Source organism: Schistocerca serialis, chromosome 5 (assembly GCF_023864345.2).
Source record: "Schistocerca serialis cubense isolate TAMUIC-IGC-003099 chromosome 5, iqSchSeri2.2, whole genome shotgun sequence".
In the NCBI taxonomy this organism is placed as follows: Eukaryota; Metazoa; Arthropoda; class Insecta; order Orthoptera; family Acrididae; genus Schistocerca; species Schistocerca serialis.
Genome location: NC_064642.1, coordinates 244,250,988 through 244,275,833, shown reverse-complemented (window position 1 = coordinate 244,275,833; position 24,846 = coordinate 244,250,988). Strand labels below are relative to the sequence as shown.

The window sequence follows — 24,846 nt, the reverse complement described above, 5'->3', positions numbered from 1 at the left end:
AATATTTTTCCTCTTCAAATAAGAAACTGTCTGTTCAACACTTTTGCATTTTGACACAGTACCAATCAAAATAAATTATTGCTTCAGTTTATAAATGTTGATACTGTGATTACTGTGGTGCCAAGGACGTTAGAGACATAAGCTAAAATGTATTAATTTATCGTGTGGTATTTCGTTTAATCAAGCGAACTCTCAATTAACGTATATACAATTCTACAAAATACATTTAAAAACGGAATTCCTGAACTTTTGAATATCTCGAAAGAATTTTTCGGGGCATCGTTTGTTATGATGAAAAACCGGAATAATCCCAGTTTTCCGGGACGTTTGGTCGCTCTAATAATGGGTGAATCCGCGTGGGACGAGAGAGACAGAAACTCCATAAATTTAAATAAAAAAATTATTTATCTAAAAGTAAATTTGCAAATAAACCTTTTAAACCCAATCAAGAAGCCATGTTTAATGTAAGGAATACGAAAAATTCGTATTTAAGTAAAGAAACACACACATTTCGAAAATACTTCATTTTTAAAAATGTACTTTTTAATTCGCTTCTTCTTGGAAAAACACGTTATTTGTCACAAAAAAGTTGGCAACCCTAGTCACGGTTCATGTACACTAATCAAAAGGCTGCAGCTCTCGAACTGCACCTCCCCTACCACATGGGAACTGCCAAGCCTGCCGTCGTCCCGTACGCCCCATCCGCGCCGCCTGGGAGGTATGGGCCAAGTACTGTACGCACTCTATTTAGGGGTGTGCTTTCCTTCTTTTCGTAATTTTTTGCTTTTAATTCACAGTAAAGTTTTTTTCTGGTTTCGTACGGTTATTCTTTCAATCTCTGCTCTCCTCGGATGTATGCCAACACAGGATCGCAGACACGCAGTTGGTGTAAGGCTTTTAGAAGAGCTGAGACACGCTGAGAATACAGAGGGACGCCGGTGCAGCAGCCGCGCGCCTGTCGGACGTCAGCGCCAGAAGCGGCTGCTGTCGCTTCCCTGCCGTGGTCTGCTGGCGGAAGCTGACGCGGTGACACACTGACGGCTGGCGTCATCTTCGCTGAGCGTTCGGACGGCCTGGAACTGCTACGTGAAGTAATCTGAATACGACCTCTCCTTATTCTTCCTTACGGCCAGTGCTCCAAATTGGTTGCATTTACACTACTGGTCACTAAAATTGCTACACCAAGAAGAAATGCAGATGATAAACGGGTATTCATTGGACAAAATATATTATACTAGAACTGACATGTGATTGCTTTTTCACGCAATTTGGGTGTATAGATCCTGAGAAACCAGAACCTAGAACAACCGCCTCTGGCCGTAATAACGGTTGAGTCAAACAGAGCTCGGATGGCGTGTACAGGTACAGCTGCCCATGCAGCTTCCACACAATACCAAAGTTCATCAAGAGAAGTGACTGGCGTATTGTGACGAGCCAGTTGCTCGGTCACCAATGACCAGACGTTTTCAGTTGGCGAGAGATCTGGAGAATGTGCTGGCCAGGGCAGCAGTCGAACATTTTCTGTATCCAGAAAGGCCCCTACAGGTCCTGCAACATGCGGTCGTGGATTATCCTACTGAAATGTAGAGTTTCGCGGAGATCGAATGAAGGGTAGAGCCACGGGTCGTAACACATCTGAAATGTAACGTCCACTGTTCAAAGTACCGTCAATGCGAACAAGAGGTGACCGAGACGTGTAACCAATGGCACCCCATACCATCACGCCGGGTGATACGCCAGTATGGCGATGACGAAAACACGCTTCCAATGTGCGTTCACCGCGATGTCGCCAAACACGGATGCGATCATCATGATGCTGTAAACAGAACCTGAATTCCTCCGAAAAAATGACGTTTTGCCATTCGTGCACCCAGGTTCGCCGTTGAGTACACCATCGCAGGCGCTCCTGTCTGTGATGCAGCGTCAACGGTAACCGCAGCTATGATCTACGAGCTGATAGTCCATGCTGCTGCAAACGTCGTCGAACTGTTCGTGCAGTTGATTGTTGTCTTGCAAACGTCCCCATCTGTTGACTGAACGATGGAGACGTGATTGCACGTTCCGTTACAGCCATGCGGATAAGATGGCTGTCATCTCGACTGCTAGTGATACGAGGCCGTTGGGATCCAGCACGGCGTTCCGCATTACCCTCCTGAACCCACCGATTCCATATTCTGCTAACAGTCATTGGATCTCGACCAACGTGAGCAGCAATGTCGCGATACGATAAACCGCAATCGCGATAGGCTACAATCCGACCTTTATCAAAGTCGGAAACGTGATGGTATGCATTTCTGCTCCTTACACGAGGCATCACAACAACGTTTCACCAGGCAACGCCGGTCAACTGCTGTTTGTGTATGAGGTCTATGAGACCCCTATGTTTCAACTGAGATTAAAGGCGCAAATTATTTGAAATTTTCAATCTAAGTTATATAACATTTATTTTTAAAATTATTTATGTGTTCCCAGAATGAAATTTTCACTCTGCAACGAAGTGTGTGCTGATAGGGAACTTCCTGGCAGATTAATACTGTGTGCCGGACCGAGACCCGAACTCGGGACCTTTGCCTTTCGTGAGCAAGTGCTCACACAGTTTCAGTCTGCCAGGAAGCTTCATATCAGTGCACACTCCGTTGCAGAGTGAAAATTTCATTCTAGAAACGAAACTCCAGTCTGTGGCTAAGCCACGTCTCTGCAATTCCTTTTTTTCCAAGAGGGCTACTCTAGCAAGTTTTGCAGGAGAGCTCTGTGGACGGGTCGTGAGTCGTGCTTGGGTGGCTCAGTTGGTAGAGCATTTTTTCATGAAAGGGAAAGGTCCCGAGATCGAGTCACTGTCCAGCTTATAATTATGATCTATTTACGTATTGTATAAATATTACAAGTTGATTTTATTGCACTAGGCAAAGCCTGCAGTAGTTTACTTTTTACCATACAAAATCATGTACTCTTGTGCGATTTTTAAATGCTACACATAAATGAACTGTTAGATAACTGAATTTTGCATTCTGAAATAATATTGTATCTCTGTAGCAAACAAGTTTTCACGTAAACTAAATTCCAGGGTTTAAACTAGCACATAAACATTGCTCTTCACACGTATAAAAAGGAAATCTGTAACATTGACATTCAATGCTGGCGTCTACATTTGTCTTTACCACCACTCGGAACACATTTGATTTTAGCTAAAACTTTAAGTATGTAGTTGGAGAAACAGAAAGATCTCCATTCCAACTGTTCTGAAGTTCTTTCTGTTGTGCAGGACTTCTGGCACAACGGTAAGGGGAGGTGGACTACAGAGTGGTGCAGCAACATTCGGCATAGCTAAGTGGGACAAGAGCAGAAATTAGTGAACAACTTACACAGCGAACAGAAGATTTACTTGTTTTTATCCAAACGTATGAACACTCATTACTAGACCTCGGACGTTTAGGTTCTAAAAATCTTAAATTAGGTACCTGAAACAGGTTGTATCACTTACAAAAATAAGTTCTAAAAATCAGAAAGTAGGTGACCAAAATCTTGCATTTTATTGTCTAGAAAGGTAAACAGAGTGACAAAAATGCACATTATTATTGTCCATGTCCATAATTACAGTCAGAGTAAATAACTAACACTTTCTCGAGATTTTCCGTTGAGAATTGTATCTCTCGTCTGTTAATAGCATCTTATATGCCGAGAATGAGCGTTCCACGTCAACAGATGTCACTGGAGCATATTTAAATGACGATATTAGGCACAATGGGACCGCACACGCATGTTCTGTTGATTTACCCGATAAGATGTCAGCCACTGTGCAGAGGATGGTCAGTCCTGTTTTTTGGTAGCACTATCTTTAGTTTCTCACTAACTTTCATACCAATAGAACCTGGGACCAAGTTGATTTTTAAGGGAAACCTCTTCTATCAATCGCAGCTGCATGTAGACTGGTTGAACACTCTAGAGCTTTAATAATAGGGACCAAAAAGCATAACGATATTTTATGTATGCAATGTCGTTGGAAATTGTTGGGTCTTTTAAAAGATCTTCAGCTGAAGTAATGCTCACTGTTTCCTCCCACAATTTAAGAATAATGTTCTTAATGTCTTCCAAATGCTCGCTGTAATATTCCATGGTCTCTAGCCACGTTCCCCAGCGAGTAAGCATGGCTTCTGGTGGAAGTGGTATGTTGGGAAGTTCCTCTCGAAATAACTGGATTCTCGTAGGTGCTTTAATAAAAACCTTCCTGTTGGTTGAAACTAGCTTATGTATTTATGAAAATTCGAGACGTAATCGTCTCAGATACACGATTCATGGCATGGGCAAGACATGTGATATGGAGCGAGGTTGGATAAAATACTTTCAACAATTTAACAGCAGTAATCATGTATGAGGCTGCAGTGTAGATTACAAGTACTTTATTCTCATCTAGATTGTTGGGGAAAAGTAATTTGTGGGCTTTATTATCAAAGTGAGTAATTATTTCCTGGTTAGTCCTTTTTGGCTCCTTGCTGCAGATGAGATGAGGTATAGAGCGAGTGTCAGGATCTAACTTTCCAACAAGCAAATTAGCCACATATCAACCTTATCTGTCAGTTTTCTCATCGACAAAGATCCACATGTATAAATCGCCTACATCTTCTCTAATACTGCTCAATGAATTTTCCTATAAAGTATCTAAATATTTCTTTATCAGTGTGCATTCTGATGGAATGCTGCGGTGACAGTATTTCTCTAGAAAACTTTTGAACTGGCTATTTTCAACTGCATTGAATAGTATGTGTGCTGCAACAATGCTTCGACACAGGCACTAACGTTTGTTTCAAGTTCGATATATTTTTTAAATTTGCCGGGTGTTTAATCGCCGCAACATGCTGACTTAAGTGCGACCTCTGTTCAGAACGTACCTAAAAACAAAAAGAAATGAGAAATACTTTGTGGAAGAATTTACATACGAGATTTGCTTAGCAAAATTAACCTACATTAAGGCTTTATAAATAATATTTTTGCGTTTGCATGTGTGTGCTCCACGTTAACTCGGGGAAAACAGTGGCATCACCTGTGAGTGGGCGTAGAAGATAAATGGTTAACATTTGTTGGAAACATTGTAGTGAATAACTCTTCCGTCTGTAGATAAATCACGAAATTCTTGTAACCACTGACGAATCGGAGATGATTTGGAGTTGGTTACTTTCGGCATGCTTGACTTTCCACAAATAGACTGTCGCTGTGAAATATTTCACCACATCCAAGCAGCACGCTGACCAGCTGAATGAAGACAGTGCAGGTGTTTTAAACAGGCTATTCCGAGGGCAGGAAGGCGCTGGAGGCAGATAACAAGGCTTTTCCGTGCCCTGCCGGCCCATTTGACGGTTCACAGCGAGCGACAACACTTTACGGAGCAGGGCGGGTTGGAACAGTCCGGCGTATGTTGTCGTCGTCTGATTCACGATTGGCATTCACGCATGCAAACAAACCAGTCATAATTCAATTACTGTTTGCTAAGTAGCCAGGAAGACCGGATTTTTAAAAATTAGTTACAATCAGGTGCTAACATGAAATTAGGTATTTTAGGTGCCCATACATGTCAGCATTAAACAAAAAACGCCATATTGCAACCGACAACAAAACACTACATGGTTGCCGATTTAAAAAGTTTGGGGGGGGGGGGGGGAGGGGGCGTATAGAAGCATTCCGTCATAATTTACCTGTGACAGCGAGTTTGAAAACTTTCGCGTGTGCTGGGAGACCACACCTCGTGACAGCAGTGTAAGCTACAACGTAGCTTTACCATGACTGTCATTTTCGATATCTATCTATATCATTTGGTAGAATTAAGTACAAGTGAGATGACGTGCAGGAACAGCACATGCCTCATGAGCCAAGGATACATATGAGCGAAAGGGTATTGTAAAAATATTACTACAGTAGCTGCTTATGAGAGCAAGAAAAAGACTGATCAACGCTGCATTTAATGTATATCGGAGGTCCCACTCTCCTTGTTGATAAGTACAGGCACTGTAAAGTGGGGCAAGCGACGGAGGCTTTCGAGTGCCACAGAGAGCTGACAGGAAAGGGAATAAGAGAATGAGTTTCCGCAAAGTTATGTAAAAGGATGACAGATTACAGTCTCTCACTCGAAGACGGCCTTCATGACTCCTGATTCCTAAGAACGTGAGATACAAATTTTAAAAATGCTCAAAGTACAAATGGCGACGGAGTGCCTCCAGATGTTCGAAGGAAATCCAAGTTAATGGTGATCATTGTACTAGTGCAAACAGACAGAGATGAGAATAATGGAAAGGTGCTGCACACAAAAGTGTTTAGTTATTTTAGAGAAATAAAGTTACACATCAAGATCCAAGATGATCAACACGATCTCCCGATTAAACATCAACAATAAAATAACAATATTTCTGAATGCCAAGCTCAGAAATCATTATGCAATAGTTAAACCTAAAGCGCTGTAAGCAGCGTGATACATTACAAGAAATAAATACAGTATAAAAAATTGGGAACCAAAGGTAGAGGAAAATTCTTGTTCTGCTCAAAGAAACTAGAATCTGGCGAAGACAGCAAAAGCATATTTTGAGAAGATTTAGTACAAAAATTTGAAAACTAAAGGAAGAAGAAACTACTTAGCTTGATTTAAAAAAAAGTATGTGCAAATCATAAACAGAGATAAAAAACAAGGATAGAAAGAAAAGTAGATAAGTGTTGCCATACAGTGTGGGTTAAACAAGACCAATCGAATCTTTTTTAAAGAAGAAAATTATGAGGGCATTGTATGTAGACCTGGGAACAATAGATGTGGGAAGTGAAATTTGCAACCTGCCGTTTCAAGCTTTGCAACATCTAAAACCTCACAGCAAAAAGCTAAATTGAAAGTCAGGGAAAACATAGCTTAAAGAAGCAAATGACCATACCAAATACTGAGCAAAGCTTAACCCTAGCAATACCAACTCATTTTCCACAACGCACGTGAGGAGGAGTGCGGGTCTTTCTGCCCACCCTAAAAAAGGTTAAAAAACAAAATTGTTTAATTGTTGTTGACTTATATTAACAACACCTTTTTTTAGAGAGATACTGATCTGTAAGTGTGGTAAAGAACCTGAAAATACCCTTTCAGTAGACACTTAGCAATGTCTACGCATTTTCAATACTACCAAGCTCCGCAAAAAAATTTTAAAAATAAAAATTCCGTTGATTGTTGTTGACTTTTACTTACAATGGACTTTTTAAAGAGATACTGAAGTGTAAGTAAGTTCCTGAATCTTCAAATATTGAATATGACACTGACTGCGGAAAGTGACATCACTACTAAGACTTAACACAAAAATTTTAATTTAACTGAAAAATTTAAAGCATTTATGAAACCTGATACAAGAATTCATTAAAAACGATATTTTAAAATTTAAAATAACTGACTCAATTACAATATTTTCATAAGGTGGACATAGAATATCATCCTCCACTCCCATGTCATTGCAAGGATTAAATCGAAGAGAAAGAAGTATTTAAAATAGTGTGCATCTTAACGAAACGTTTAACAACTAAGAAGAAGGATATAACACAACATGGCAAATAACTGCTTCATAGAAGACACGTCCTCAGGCAAATGACCAGACAGTATCATGGGCGCTAATTTTCTTGAAGAAACAAAGTCTAAAGAAGCGTGTTCGAATCGTCACTGTCCCCAGAACATGGTACAAAAGAACGCCTCTGCCATTAATCACTTTGGGTGTGATAGCCCAGAATCACGCTACGGATAAAATTGTATATTGCGTAACAAACCAGTCATCAGTTTCAAATGACAAATCTCCCCGAAGTTATGGGAACGTCACTTATGAAACAGCTCATAAGAGAAGGGACGGATCAAACTACTCCGGTAATGCTTAGGTGGCAGGTAATAGACTCGGGAAAGCAATAAATGCTGTACTTTTAAGTCTTGGATTGCGATTCCTTCTACATGGTGAACTGATCTTTATCTGAAATTGTGGCTTACAGCAGGAGCAGTGATATTCTCATTTATTGGTCGAGAAGACGGAAGCAATATGAAAAAGACGTAAGAATGAGAGAGAAGGAAAGTTTACACCTGAGAATGGAATTCGCGCCATTCGACGTGCTGTTTGATGTTACTGAACAGGAAGCTATGCGCAGTAATGGAGAGTTCGCTCCGATGCTAGCCAGGGCCGCTCCCACGCGAGATGGGAAATGCACGGCGACCGCCAACCTTCACCCCAGGCTGCGGCAACCTCCGGGAATCGCGGACAAGTTCCCAGCGGCCGGCGAGGGCTCACAGCTCCCACGCGAATACTGACTGCTCCAGCCGGCGGGGCAGGGCAGGTTCAGCTGTAGCTGCTAGCTGTCTCTGTGGCTGGCCACTCTGCTCGCTCCCCAACTGCTGGAAACACTACTCACTCAAACCGTTTCTCTTACAGGCCGAACACTTTTCAACACACGTCTTGCCGTTTCAGCTTCAGGACAGTTTCATAATTTCGTGACAAAAAAGCCGGGTAAGTGCGAGTAGGAATCATGCATCGCGGGTTCCATGCAAATTTAATTATGCAGACAGTTCATTCACCCAGGGAATCGAGAATTTCAAGTTTTCGCCCGTTACCGATATCGATACTGGCCATATCTTTTGATTGCACTAGCGTAGAAGCTTAAATGTTTAACACCGCAAAGGGGCCATGGATCTCCATATGTGACTTAATCTTCAGCTTCATGAGAAAAAGAAGTCTTAACAGACGAAGAGACAGACAGTCAGATAGCAAATGACAAAAACTTTTTGTCAGGTGAGATAATAACATTATGAATTAACAATTTTCGGATTTTTTTCTTTCACTTTTATTGTGAAGGCCTGCTGTTTACCTATTTCATTATACTAGGTCATCGGGTAGTGTCCTATAGGTTTTGATGAGTGAGTTTACGAGTATAAAAATTTCTGACGTAAACGGCCGCCTCTTTTGATTGCACTGAAATAGAAGCTTAATTTTTTTAAATCGCCAATAGACCATAGGCCTTAGTAGCTGACATAAATTTGAAACTGATACGTCTACCAGTTACTAAGGAAAAGGGATCTTAACAGACGGACGGATGGACAGTCAAATAACAAATAACGGTTTTTTCCGAATGAGATAGCTATAAATTAACAACTTTCGGATTTTCCCCTTGGGTTGCACGTTGAATTCTTGGCTTTTCCCAAATTTCAAGATTCTATAAGCCAAAGGGAAGTATCCTATAGGATTTGGTGAGTGAGTTTGCTAGTATAAAAATATGTGACGGGATTGGTGTATCTTTTGATAGCATTGACTTAGCTTTCGCCTTTTACGCTGACAGGGGACTACATTCCGTGGTATGTGACATACATTTCAACTTGATTCGTCACGCCGTTCCAGAGAAATGGGGGTTTTAACAGACAGACGGGCAGATAGCTGAATGACAATTTTTTTTCGTGTGATATAATTACAAATTAACAATTTTCGGATTTTTTCCTTCAGTTTTACTGTGAAACCTTGCTTCTTGCCAAATTTCATGATTCCAGGTCAGCAGGAAGTATCTTATAGATTTTGATGAGTGAGTTGTATCAAAATACGTGACGTAAGTGGCCGTACCTTTTGATTACACTGACTTAAAAGTTCCCATTTTTTACACCGCCAAAGGACCACAGACTTTAGTATGTGCCAATATGATTCAACTTTATATGTCTACATGTTCCTGAGAAAATGGTCGGAGAGAGAGAGAGAGAGAGGGGCGGACACCCAAGTGATCCTAGAAGTACGGAACCCTTAAAAGTAAAACACATCGAAAATGTGAAACATCTTATAGCATAATTACCAACGACGGCAGGCAGGTCAAAAAATTATGTTTCTTTTGAACAAACGTTGTAGAACATATAATTTCTTCCATTAGTAACAGAGATATAAGCCAGCAGAGTACATGGCGATATTCAGGAATACGCCTCATCCATAAATGGAGCGGAGAAAGTCCAAATTCCAATTAAGCCACCGCGATCGAAGCTTGAAGACCATACCTGCTGCTCAGGACGGGGACTATTCACTACTGTGAGTCGTACAGATTTAGTACGAATTCGTTCACCAATAAATTTATACCATTTACATGCATCTGTGCTCTATGTGCCCTTGTTTGGTCCAGTCATTGTTTTCGTACATTTCCCGGCAAGAAGTCTCAATGACTGTGATTATTGTCAATGTGTATTGCGCATCCAGCTTCGCGGGAGTCCGGTCAATAAATTCAAGAAATATTTCCATTTTGTCTCTATATTGCTCACTCATCACTTAAGCGAGGAACAAAGGGCATAGTGTTATTACGATTCATGTTCTCCATGTCACTGTATTTCAAAAGAAAAGATCTACCGGATACAGCATAAGAAAGAGATAGTTTTCAGGAATCACAACTGTCAGCAATGCTTCGGCAGTTATATTTGATTTGCTTCCAATGGTAGCGTCATCTTACACATGTTTCCAATTGTGTGTCAATTAGGGATAAGTTCTGGTGACAAAAGTGCACCGTTTCTTCTACGTACTGTTTAGATTCGTATTTTACAGTCTTCGGGGGTGAACACTTCTACAACATCCAGATCACCCCGTACCACTATCTGCATACTGACCGACACAAAATTCATAGTTACCAGCGATCTAATATAGTACAGGGTTATTACAAATGATTGAAGCGATTTCACAGCTCTACAATAACTTTATTATTTGAGATATTTTCACAATGCTTTGCACATATACAAAAACTCAAAAAGTTTTTTTAGGCATTCACAAATGTTCGATATGTGCCCCTTTAGTGATTCGGCAGACATCAAGCCGATAATCAAGTTCCTCCCACACTCGGAGTAGCATGTCCCCATCAATGAGTTCGAAAGCATCGTTGATGCGAGCTCGCAGTTCTGGCACGTTTCTTGGTAGAGGAGTTTAAACACTGAATCTTTCACATAACCCCACAGAAAGAAATAGCATGGGGTTAAGTCGGGAGAGCGTAGAGGCCATGACATGAATTGCTGATCATGATCTCCACCGCGCCGAAAATTCAAAGCGTTTGATTTCGTCATCGGGTGTCAGGGCTTGTAGCAATTGTAAACGGTAAGGCTTCTGCTTTAGCCTTTGCTGTAAGATTTTCCAAACCGTTGGCTGTGGTACGTTTAGCTCCCTGCTTGCTTTATTCGTCGACTTCCGCGGGCTACGCGTGAAACTTGCCCGCACGCGTTCAACCGTTTCTTCGCTCACTGCAGGCCGACCCGTTGATTTCCCCTTACAGAGGCATCCAGAAGCTTTAAAATGCGCATACCATCGCCGAATGGAGTTAGCAGTTGGTGCATCTTTGTTGAACTTCGTCCTGAAGTGTCGTTGCACTGTAATGACTGACTGATGTGAGTGCATTTCAAGCACGACATACGCTTTGTCGGCTCCTGTTCCCATTTTGTCTCACTGCGCTCTCGAGCGCTCTGGCGGCAGAAACCTGAAGTGCGGCTTCTGCCGAACAAAACTTTTTGAGTTTTTCTACGTATCTGTAGTGTGCCGTGACCATATGTGAATGAAAGGAGCTACAGTGAATTTATGAAATCGCTTCAATCATTTGCAATAGCCCTGTACATAGTCTCCACCAGTGGCGGTCGCTGTGTAAGAGCACAAGAGCACGTGAACGCCTTAACTTTGACATTAATTGGCTACTTTTCTCTGAATGCTGTTAAACGTAACATAGAGGTTGCAGTCCGGAAGATACGGCACTTAAATCTACCGCGCTACTGCTCCTCTGGACTCCGTGAAACTTGGCATCAGGGTCGCTCGCACACCTTCAGTTGTGCACGTTTTACGGAGCTTTTCCGAATGCGCAACTCGCGTAACGTAATTGCATTACGGGTTGAATACATACGGATTTGATAAAACAACGTCCTCGGTTCATGACGTGCACAGCTACTATCCGTTCATCATAAGAATAAACCTGATGTAAACATTGCTGAGTTGGTAGAGCATTTTCCCACGAAAGGCACAGGTCCTGAGTTCGTGTCTCCGTCCGGTATACAGCTTTAATCTGCCAGGAAGTTACACATCAGCGCACACACTGCTTCAGAGTGAAAATCTCATTCTGGGAACAGAAAAGTAAATTACGAGGAAAAGTTAGCCGCAAAGGAACGAGGCCCTACGAGAACAGATCCTTTGACTGGGAGTGTGCCGAAATCAAAATGCGCAGTTAGCACAAGTTGTTATGTGGGTACAGCGTAAGAATATTTGATTTTCAGCCCAGAAATAAATTCGTGAACTAATATATCTATTAGGGATCTTGTAAATTTGTCCGAAAAAATGGAAAAGCGAGAGAATCCCCATTTACACACAAATGCGAAATGGAGAGTTGTGAAAGCTTACACATTATTCCGTTATTGTTCTAAAGTGAACTTAATTATGTACAAAATAAAAAGAATTCCACAAAAAATTCTTTCTTCTGTCAGATAAGTTATTTATCTTCATCTTATTATTATGGTTACTACTATTATTATTATTATTATTATTGATAGTGGCTGTCGTATGAACTTGTGGGTAAGCATAACTGTCATACAGCAGATACTATTTACGACCCGCCACTGATCTCCACGCACCATTCCTTCAAGGCTTAAGGTACACGCGGTAAAGCATCTATGCATTCTAACAACAAATAATTTTGTATAGCATGCTACTCGTGAACTTGGCATCACGCTAGAACATACAGGGTTTGCTGCGAGAAGAGGTGGAGTGTGAGGGTGGGGGGGATAAACTCCGCCTCCGTATACTGCAAGTAAGTAGTGCAAGGTTAGCACAAATCTGTACTGTGAGCTTCCACGAACTCCTGATATCCGGCCTCCTTTTCTAAATTGAAGCATAAGATAACCCCGCGATTGATCAACAATCGCATCAAAAACAAAACGCAAACGACAATGCAGTCAACACCAGCTGAAAGTACGCTGCACTATTGGCAATGAACATCTGCAGGTCACAACCGCACAAAGTCTCCCAACTGCTAGCGATCAGAAGTGGGAGTCCGTGTTTCCCACGAAATAATACGACATAATCGACACAATGGAGGTAAGAGTACGCAGTGACACCCTTTGCATTTTACTTGACTTATATATGTAAGTACACCCAGAAACCCATTGGGGATATGACTATTACGTAACACAGCTTTTCTGAATTCATCTTGAAGTTTAAGTTAATACAATGAAAAGTGTGTTAAATATGGCACGAGTGTTACACACTGTAGCGTGTAGCCGATTCGGAGAACGTTGTTATTGAAACTTTAATTAATCTTTTCTTATTTCGTTTAACCGGGCGACAGTCACTTTTTTTACTTTTGCAATTACCGGTTTCAGTTGTGATTTATGGCACCTTCAACTTCAGTACAGCAGCATAAAACGCGTAACTCGAAGGCGAATCCTTTTGCAGACTGTTTGTGAAGGAAGAAACAGTTTTTGGTTTTAGGCTAAATAAAATGAAAAAATACAGATAATGTATCGTTAGTCATGAAAATAATAACGATTGCAGCTCATCGCTCGATGTTCTACAATAATAGCTTGCACACCTCCCTCGCCAATATCCGCTGACTGCTACGATTGCAGTGCCAACATTGCTCATGGAATCAGTGCAATTTTCGAACGCACTGATCTTACACATTCTAAAACACTCACATGTAAACTAAAGAATGCGTATTTAGTTTTTAAACTATTGAAACCTCCTATGACAGTGTAGTATGGGCGATTTCAGAGAATGGAAAGAAATTAGTATTTAACATCTTATCGATGATTACGTCATTAAAGACAAGGGAGCACAAGATCAATAGGTGGATGCAAATTGGCAGTTTTATTTTCAAAGCAACCATACCGACATCTGCCTTGTGGTTATGAGAAGCTTCGTGAAACGTACTTCTGGAACGCCGTCTCGCAAATGCGGTCCAGTATCTTAGTACGGCGCCACTACGCTTCGCCCTGTTTGGAATAATAGATTTTCCCAATATCCAGTACATATAGGCCTACAGCGCGAGAGCTGATATTGTATTCTGTTTTTCTGCGCTACGAAATGAGAAATGTTGTTATCTCTAGAATATAACAACAATATTGCTAAGAGTTTATTGCGAACATATTGTTGTCACTGTTTGCATCCAGCCCGTTCATTACCTGGATTCGTGGAAATATTTACACGGAGAACCAAAATCCGCGCAATCGGACGCCAGTGCGCGCTTCTTGCATACTAACAATACAAAATTGTCTTTAACAAAATTTCGTCCCCTGCATATTTTCGGTGGAACTGACGCCATAGAAAATCAGTTTGCCAACTATGTAATCACCTGAATGACACATATCTTCATTCAGTACTTAGTCGGTGTGTTGCTCATTTAGTGCACTGGATATGACGAGAGTTATTCGTTAGAATACTTCAATTCGAGAATTCGATTCAGGGACCAGGTGTAATTTTTTTTATTTCTCATTCTGAATGATCTACTCAATAATGTTGTAGTATACTGTTTCTTAAACGATTCATATCCCTCAATTACAGTATTTTTTACGTTTAATATAACAAAGGACGTTCCAGAAAAATTCATAATCAATCAAATATTAATTAGATACCTGTCCTAGGACAGAAATAACTACGAAACGTATCAGTGAGGAGGTGTTAAAAATACTGTATTTAGTAAAAGCGACCTTTTTTGTAATTCTGGGGAACGGGGTAACTGAAGAAGCTATGTTGGTATGGGTCGAACGACATGGTAGGATATATTTCCTGGAGGAGAACTGAGTAAACGTTCAAAGACAAAATACTTCTTAAAAATGGAGTAATAAAAACCATTGTACTCTCATTTCTACGTTGGTGCTAAATAATTGTCCGTGTTTTGAGTTAGACCAGCTGTAATTACTGTATAACCACCGAGAAGTCGGATACCATACCACGTAGTTATTACACCTAAATTCGAAAACGAACTCTTAACACATCCCCTACCCACTCCACTAACTGGCCAGCACACCTACAGAGTACTGAGTGAAGGCATTGTCGCACATATTATTTCAGTGTTGCCAAACTGCCTTTCTCTGACTTTCATCACAGACATTTTTGTATTGTTAGTACGCAAGGGATGGCGCTGCGGCGTCCGAGTGCGCGAGTTTTCGTTCACACAGTGCACAATTATGTTAATTCTGACACGTTCTACAGCTCATGCAGCAAGAGTGTGTCAACAATATATCTTTGATCTCATCTTTTTGAGCAGAATGTCGTCTGTTTCGGTTGTAGGTAAGTTTAGTTTTGTCCTTGCAGCAAAAACTTATTCTGCCTCCAGCTCCATAGCCATTCTAGAATGTGGTCAATAATCAAACGTTTTTGCCCACGTTGCTCTCCAGCGTGCAGTCGAACTCAAGGTCTCGCACATGTCGAGACAGTATTATGTCAACGTATAGATCGCTCAGCTCTCTCACTCGTTTCGAGGGATAGTGACTGACCTGTTATTTTGGAAACAGACAAACTCGAGCTTTTTTGTATATAGACGATACAACTCAGTTTTAGAGAACGAACTATTCGTTCTGCGGTGGAATGTGCACATAATCTGCACTGTGTCCGAGTCATATTGCGTTACGGGACTTGTGAGAGGTCAGCGAGGACGGAACGTAGCTTTACCAAAGGATGTGGGTTCTTCGAGGCCACCGTAACAAAAGGAAGTCAGTTGTGACGGAGGGCCAAGCACCCTGGGTCAGAGCTTTCCCAACGAAAGGCAAGGTTCGAGTCACAGACCGGCATACATTTTTAATCTGTCACGGCAGCTCAGTGCGTGTAGGCCGAAATTATACTGAAGGCACTACGGGCAAGTTTGGGCATCATACAGCGAATCTCTATTTTTTAAAGATTGTTTTAAAATGTTTTCTCATTAGCAGTTTTGAATCCGAATCAAACTTACCACAACGTTCTATAACACATGCAAACATAGTCTATAAAGACTTAACTATAATGCATTCCTTCAAATCAAGGGCGCCCGTACGTTAGTTGTTGGAGTAGGGGGGGGGGGGGGGCTAGGCCAGGAGTATTTTTTATTATTTTGGAAGACGTGAGGCGACTTGTAAGTAGCCACAAGAGGTTCTGCTTCCGACGCTGTTAAAACCTCTGTAATACCGAGTTTTAAATCATTTTCTTGAAAGACAATAACTGACTACATTATATTTCTTTTTCTTCCCCTGAGAGATAGGGTAGGCGGTGGTGGGGCCGCCGCGGATCCCTCTTGTCCTTGGGTATGCACGCGCTTGCTTCAACTAGTCCAGTATTTTTTGTCAATTAAGGACAGCATCAGTCCCATATGTTTTCGCTGCAGTTACGAATCGGTTAGCCGTGTGTTTTTGTTGACAATGTCATGTGCTCGCCAGAGTTGTGGCCGACGGCGGGAGGCGTGCTGTTTGGTTTTGGCCGGTGATGCGAGCGGCAGGTGGGTGCAGGCAACGTCTTGTCCTGTGGCGCGGGTTAGCGACCCGGCTGGCTGTGCCTTCGCCGGCCCGGCCCGGCCTTGACCACGGCGCGGCGCACGTGCGACTCGACTACACAGTCTCTGGACTCACCCGGTGCGGCGCCCGCAGAAGGCGGTGGACGGCGGCGATCTGCGTGGCCAGGGGCAAGCCAGTGCTGAACGTGTGCAGCGGCGGCCGCGCCGGCTCCGGGAACGAGCTGCAGTACGCGAACGGGTCCACGTCGTCCAGGAACTGCACGCGGCACGTCAGCCCGTCGCCCTCCATGCTCACCATCGCTCTCGCCTCGCCCTCCTGTCGCCGCGACCTCCGCGCACAGACTGGAGCCGCGACTGTGGCGAGTTGCCGGTGCGACGCGAAGCTGCGCGACACTAGCGCTACCGGCGGGACGGAGCGCAACTGCCGTCGCCAGGTGTGCGCCGTGGTCGCGCTGCCGACAGCGTCTGCGCTGACCGCTGCTCTTACGACAGGGGAGAGAAGCCTCTTTACTGGAGACGTAGCCCACGAGATATACAGGGTGTTACAAAAAAGGTACGACCAAACTTTCAGGGAACATTCCTCACACACAAATAGAGAAAAGATGTAATGTGACATGTGTCCGGAAACGCTTAATTTCCATGTTAGAGCTCATTTTAGTTTCGTCAGTATGTACTGTACTTCCTCGATTCACCGCTAGTTAGCCCAATTGAAGGAAGGTAATGTTGACTTCGGTGCTTGTGTTGACATGCGACTCATTGCTCTAAAGTACTAGCATCAAGCACATCAGTACGTAGCATCAACAGGTTAGTGCTCATCACGAACGTGGTTTTGCAGTCAGTGCAATGTTTACAAAAGCGGAGTTGGCAGATGCCCATTTGATGTATGGATTAGCACGAGGCAATAGCCGTGGCGCGGTACGTTTGTATCGAGACAGATTTCCAGAAAGAAGGTGTCCCGACAGGAAGACGTTCGAAGCAATTGATCGGCGTCTTAGGGAGCACGGAACATTCCAGCCTATGACTTGCGGCTGGGAAGACTTAGAGCGACGAGGACACCTGCAATGGACGAGGCAATTCTTCGTGCAGTTGACGATAACCCTAATGTCAGCGTCAGAGAATTTGTTGCTGTACAAGGTAACGTTGACCACGTCACTGTATGTAGAGTGCAGTTGTTTCCGTACCATGTACAACGTGTGCAGGCACTATCAGCAGCTGATTGGCCTCCACGGGTACACCTCTGCGAATGGTTCATCCAACAATGTCTCAATCCTCATTTAAGTGTAAATGTTCTCTTTACGGATGAGGTTTCATTCCAACGTGATCAAATTGTAAATTTTCACAATCAACATGTGTGGGCTGACGAGATTCCGCTCGCAGTTGTGCAATCACGTAATCAACACATATTTTCTGTGAACGTTTGGGCAGGCATTGTTGGTGATGTCTTGATTGGGCCCCACGTTCTTCCACCTACGCTCACTGGAGCACGTTATCATGATTTCATATGGGATACTCTACCTGTGCTACTAGAACATGTGCCTTTACAAGTACGACACAACATGTGGTTCATGCACGATGGAGCTCCTGCACATTTCAGTCGAAGTGTTCGTACGCTTCTCAACAACAGATTCGGTGACCGATGGATTGGTAGAGGCGGACCAATTCCATGGCCTCCACGCTCTCCTGACCTCAACCCTCTTGACTTTCATTTATGGGGGCATTTGAAAGCTCTTGTCTACGCAACCCCGGTACCAAATGTAGAGACTCTTTGTGCTCGTATTGTGGACGGCTGTGATACAATACGCCATTGTCCAGGGCTGCATCAGCGCATCAGGGATTCCATGCGACGGAGGGTGGATGCATGTATCCTTGCTAACGGAGGACATTTTGAAGATTTCCTGTAACAAACTGTTTGAAGTCACGCTGGTACCTTCTGTTGCTGTGTGTTTCCATTCCATGATTAATGTGATTTGAAGAAAAGTAATAAAATGAGCTCTAACATGGAAAGTAAGCGTTTCCGGACACATGTCCACATAACATATTTTCTTTCTGTGTGTGTGACGAATGTTTCCTGAAAGTTTGGCCGTACCTTTTTGTAACACCCTGTATAGTCTGTGAGAAGTGACGGGTAGGCTGTGTGACGTCACGAAGTCGATGCCTTGCCAGGGAAAGTTTTACGTCAAATCCCGTCTTAATCTTGGAAATAACGTAGATTACTGTCGATATTTTGAACGTTCTTTTTAATAAGATAGGTTATCGCCTCCGAGAACCATAGCAAGAACCAATATGGGGTGTTGACGATGTCAGATCTGTTACTTGAGAAACTTTGCCAAGTCCCTAATGCAGTGGGAAAAGTTCACCACTACCGTTATCTACATCTACATTTATACTCCGCAAGCCACCCAACGGTGTGTGGCGGAGGGCACTTTACGTGCCACTGTCATTACCTCCCTTTCCTGTTCCAGTCGCGTATGGTTCGCGGGAAGACTGCCGGAAAGCCTCCGTGCGCGCTCGAATCTCTCTAATTTTACATTCGTGATCTCTTCGGGATCCTCGGGAGGTATAAGTAGGGGGAAGCAATATATTCGATACCTCATCCAGAAACGCACCCTCTCGAAACCTGGACAGCAAGCTACACCACGATGCAGAGCGCCTCTCTTGCAGAGTCTGCCATTTGAGTTTGCTAAACATCTCCGTAATGCTATCACGCTTACCAAATAAGCCTGTGGCAAAACGCCGCCGTTCTTCTTTGGATTTTCTCTATCTCCTCTGTCAACCCAACCTGGTACGGATCCCACATCTTACTTCCTCTAAGCGTAATTGAAAACTTACATCTGACACTCTTTTTTCTTTGATGCCTACGTGCAACAACAACAACAATCAGTCATTTAATTGAATACAATTTTAATGCGGTGCAAATATTTGTTACTAGCGGTAGTGCCCGAGACGTTTAATATCTTCCACACACAAAGTGATTAGCTCTGTCCTCGTCCATACTCACAGCGAACGCAAGCCGCTTGGGAAACTACAGTCGCTTTAAATCGAAGGGCGTGTTTCAATCACTGGGGGTCAACGGAATGCGACAAACAAATATTTCTCCACCTGTATGAAAAGACGATAAGTTGCACCATCTGTGGTTACGTTTTGCGATAGCTACCACGTGTGTTTTTGGAGAATTCGTCTTCTATTGTTTCAGCCCAGTTTTCACTGTTTTAAGTAGGCCATGTCTGAATACAACATACAGTGTTCAAACAGTTTACGTCACAGTTCGGCAATTCTCGTGTTCTCTTCTGTCTTTTGATCGGCGGAAACGCTGCAGTATTGCGCTGCAAAGGTGTATCATCACTAGACCTCGGACTTTAAGGTTCTCAAAATCTTAAATTAGGTACTTAAAATAGGTTCTATCACTTACAAAAATAGGTTATAAAAATCAGAAAATAGGTGAACAAAATCTGACGTTTTATTCTCTATAAAGATAAATACATTGACAAAAATCCACATTATATTATTGACCAAGTCCATAACTACAGTGACAGTAAATAACCAACACTTTCTTCAGATCTTCCGTTGAAAAACTGCATCTCTTGTCTGTTAATAGAATCTTATCTGCCGAGAACGAGCGTTCCACGTCAACAGATGTCACCGGAGCATATTTAAATGACGGTATTAGGCACAGTGTGACCGCACACTCATGTTCTGTTGATTTACCTGATACGATGTCAGCCACTGTTCAGAGTGTGTCAATCTTGGTATTTTTTTTGTAGCACTGTCTTTAGTTTTTCACTAACTCTCATACCAATAGAGCCCGGGACCAAGTTGACTTTTCTGTCGCCTCTTCAATCAATTGTAGTTGCATAGAGACTGGTTTTCCTGAACACTTTAGAGCTTTAATAATACGGATAAAAAATGCATAATGAGATTTTATGTATGCAATGTCGTTGGAAATTGTTGGGTCCTTTAGAAGATCTTTAGCTGAAGTAATACTCACTGTCTCCTCCCACAATTTAAGAATAATGTTCTTATTGACTTCTCGCTGTAATATTCCACAGCCTCTAGCCACGTACCCCAGAGAGTAAGTACGAGTTCTGGTGGAAGTGGTATGTTGGGAAGTTCCTCTCGAAATAACTGGATTCTTGTAGGTGCTTTAATAAAAACATTTTTGATGGTTAAAACTAGCTTACTTAGTGTGGAAATTCGAGATGTACCGTAAGAGCTACACGATTCATGACATGGACAAGACATGTGACATAGAGCAAGGCTGGATAAAACACTTTCAACAATTTAACAGCAGCAGTCATTTATGCGGCTGCATCAGTGTACATTACAAGTACTTTATTTTCATCTAGATTGTTGGGGAAAAGTAATATGAGGGCTTTATTAACAAAGTGAGCAATTATTTCCTGGTTAGTCTTTTTTAGCTCCTTGCTGCAGATGAGATGAGGTACGGAGCGAGTGTCAGGATCTAACATTCCAACAAGCAGATTAGCCACATATCGACCTTGTCTGTCACTTGTCTCATCGACAGAGATGCACATGTATGAATCGCCTGTATCTTCCCTTATACTGCTCAGTGTATTGTCATATAAAGTATCTAACTAGTTCTGTATCAGTGTGGATTCTGATGGAATCTCTAGAAAACTTTTGATTTGGCTATTTTCAACTGCATTGAATGGTGTGTGTGCTGCAACAAAGGCTCGACACAGGGCAAAGATGAAATTCGTTTTTGTTTGTTGCATTTGTTTTAGTTACAAATGTTTGTTTCAAGTTTGATTTATTTTTTAAATTTGCCTGGTGTTTATTCGCCGCAACATGCTGACTTAAATGCGACCTCTGTTCAAAACGTACCTAAAAACAGAAATAAATGAGAATACTTTGTGGAAGAATTTATGTACGAGATCTACTTAGCAAAATCAACATATATTAAGGGGTTAGAAACAATATTTTTGCGTTTGCATGTGTCTGGTCCAAGTTAACTCTGGAAAAACAGTGGCATCACTGTTCTGTGAGTGGGTGTAGCAGATAAAAGGTTAACATTTTACTTACGTCTTTGTTGGAAACATTGCAGTAAATAACTCTTCCGTCTGTAGAGAAATCAGTAAATTCTTGTAACCACTGACGAACCAGAGATAATTTGGAGTTGGTTACTTTCGGCATGCTTGACTTTCCACAACAGACTGTCGCTGTGAAATATTTCACCACATCCAAGCAGCACGCTGACCAACAGAATGAAGACAGTGCAGCTGTTTTACGAGTAAACAGGCTATTCCGACAGGGCAGGAGGGCGCCAGAGGCATATCACAAGGCTCCTCCGTGCCATGCCGGCCCATTTGACGGCACACAGCGAGCGTGTGGAACAGGGTGGACTGGAGCAGCCTGGCGTATGCTGTCCTAGTGTGACTCACTATTGACGTTCACGCATGCAAACAAACCAGTTATCATTCAATTACTGTTTTCTAAGTAGCCAGGAAGACCAGAAGAGTAGTTTTGGTCATACAAATTTTATTTGACTGGAGTTTTAAAAATTAGATACAATCAGGTTCTAACATGAAATAAGGTATTTTTAGGATTTTTAAAAAAGAGGTACAGTCAGGTTCTAACATGAAATTAGTTATTTGAGGTACTATAAAATTACTGTTCTCGATGAAATGTTTGCAAAGTTCTTAGCTGGGAAGACCACGAGAGAATGTTAGTTATAAAAAATTTGTTTAACTGGATTTTTAAAATTTAGTTACAATTGGGTACTAACCTGAAATTAGGTATTTTGGGGTGCTATAAAACTAGCCTTTTCGACCATAAATTCGTGTATGTACAACTTTTATTGCCTTTATTTAATGAGGAACAAAATAGGTTTTTACCTAAAATCCGAGGTCTAATCATTACGCTGTTCAACAGAAGCCGATAATGTTTAGGGTCATCTGTATTTTATGCAAACCACTTTTCTTTGTGCGTATTCCATGTACCCTTAACATTTCTTCCCTTTCCGCTTCCATTTGCTAATAGTACTTAGTATGAATGAATGTAAGTATACCTCCCTGTGAGCTACAATGTATGTGATTTTGTGGTTAAGGTCAAGTCGCGAAATGCATGTGACAAGAAGTAATGCGTTGCATGACTCCGCCTGCACTGTAGCTCTCGGAATTTTAATGCTAAACTTCTCCGTGATGCGCAATGCGTCACTTGCAGCGTCTACCTCCAGAGTTTGATGATCATCACAGTAACGCTCGCGTGCGTATTAACACTTGACGAAAACCGCCGCTGTGATTTATCTTCTCTATTAATCATTTCTGGTAAAGAATCCGTCCTGATGGACAGTACTCAAGAATCGGTCAAATGAGAATTTTGTTTGCCATCTTTTTCCTCAGAAAATCTCGGTCTGGCAGCTGATTTTCCTACAGTTAGTTTAGTGTGGTCGTTACATATTGCGTCGCTCAGGATGGTTACTCTGGCACGTTTTACGATGGTTACTGTATCCAGCAATTTACCGTCGACAATACAATGCAGATGTAATGAGGATTTAAGCCTATTTATGAGCAATACACCACATTCGTTTCCGTTAAGGGTCAAGTGCTATTCCCTGCACCAAGTGTCGATCCTTTACAGATCTTTCTGAATTTCTCATTTGGCGCTGCAACTTCCATCAAAAGAATCAACCAGGAACAGCCACATTATGCTTCCCACGCCACCATAACGTTTCTGTAAGACTGTGTTGGCGAGCTCCCGAAGTTACTGTTATATGTGAACATTTCGCCCTTTTAAGAACATGTGTTGAACACTATGTCCTTGAAAGTTCTGATTTCAGTCACGAATCTAGTGTAGTATTCGGTAAGCGTTTATTTTGCTGATTAAAGGACTGTGATAACTGTGCTAAATGATCTCCGAAAGTCAAGGAACCCGTCAATAGGCTCGGCCTCGTCATGGACGAACAGAGTAAGCTAATTTTCTAAATATTTTAATTGATATACTCTGACGGAAAAAATCCCAACACCAAGAAATAATTAATTTATAGTAATGAAATTTCTGGAATACATATGTCTGGGTAATATATTCAAGTGATTAAGGTTGCAAGATCACAGGTTAGTATATACTCGAGTATACGAAGTGCGACAATAAGGTAATGAGACTGATTTTCATAGCAAGATGTGGGAAACCTGCAGGCTTGCGTAGGCACAATATCTTTGACCTTGGTCTATAAGCTGCTTCTAGTCCAAATGGCACATCGATGCAACTGCTCAGTCGTGAGTTATGCTGTAATAAGTTAACACGTGTTTGTGTTTCTCGTCACAGAAATGGAACCGTATAATATTGCGCAACGGTATGCCATTTCTTGTTGCGTTAAATTGCGTGAAAGCACGACGAAAACTTACAGTAAGCTTCAGAAGGCTTTTGGATAGGAGGTTATGTCAAGAGCTCAAGTTTTTCGTTGGCATAAAATGTTTAGTGAAGGCAGAACGAATGTGAAGATGACGACTGCAGTGGACGACCATCGACCTCATGGACAGATGTCAACTTGGCCAGGGTGCGTGAACTCGTAAGATCTGATCGAAGATTATCCGTGAAAATGATTGCAGAAGAACTGAACATCAGTTGAGAAATGGTTCGTCTAACAACAACTGAAGATTCTGCTTCACGATAATGCGCCATCCCATACTGTTCTGTCAGTACAGCAATTTTTAACCTCAAAACAAATTTCAGTACTACCACAGCCACCGTATTCACCAGATATCGCTCTGTGCGACTTTTTTCTATTTCCAAGAGTCAAAACGGCGGTCAAGGGACACCATTTTCAAACAACACGAGATGTCCAAAAAGCTGTGGCGAGGGTCTTGGAGGATATTACAAAAGATAAGCTCCAGAAATGTTACCATCAATGGCAGAAGCGCTGGAAAAAGCGTGTGCAATCAGAAGGGAACTACTTTGAAGGAGACAACACTGAACTTGACTAAAATGGTAAGCAACATTTTTTTTCACATCAGTCTCATTACTTTATTGTCGCACCTCGTAGTTATTGCAAATGTGAAATGCTGGTACATTAATAACCAGTGGAATCGCCAAAATGTTGAATACAAGCTTGCAAACGTACATGCTGTGGGGCGGCGGTTAAGTTGTAGAAAATAAATTGCTGTATAAATGCTTGCATGTTGAATCAGTTTCTGGCTTTTAGAATGTTGTTAATGCTGTCTTTCGCCATTCTCAACACTGGCTCTCTATTTATTTTTTAGCACCCAGAAAGTGATTTAACAAAACGTGAAGCCTGTAATTAGAGTTCCTAGTGCCCACTTCATCTGAGAATACAATTATAGCTGCAGCTTATAGCTCTGAGGAATTAGGAGATTGTCCGGGATTTCTAATCAAAAACGATTTTCCAAAATAGTTGAGTATATTCTGAAATTCACTGATAAA

At 42.0% G+C, this 24,846-nt stretch overlaps 1 protein-coding gene across 5 annotated transcripts in view; it reads right to left on the bottom strand.

Moving 5' to 3' along the window:
* The window catches only part of LOC126481662 (FH1/FH2 domain-containing protein 3), a 650,693-nt gene that overhangs the window by 504,981 nt on the left and 120,866 nt on the right, over positions 1–24,846 (bottom strand). The window contains exon 1 of one of the 5 annotated variants that reach the window (XM_050105591.1): positions 16,565–16,776. The exons of the other annotated variants lie outside the window; for them this stretch is intronic. Within the exon in view, the coding sequence (XP_049961548.1) occupies positions 16,565–16,747 (183 nt within the window). The 5' untranslated portion in view covers positions 16,748–16,776. Of the gene's footprint in view, positions 1–16,564; positions 16,777–24,846 lie in introns of those variants that run through there. 5 annotated transcript variants of the gene reach the window in all.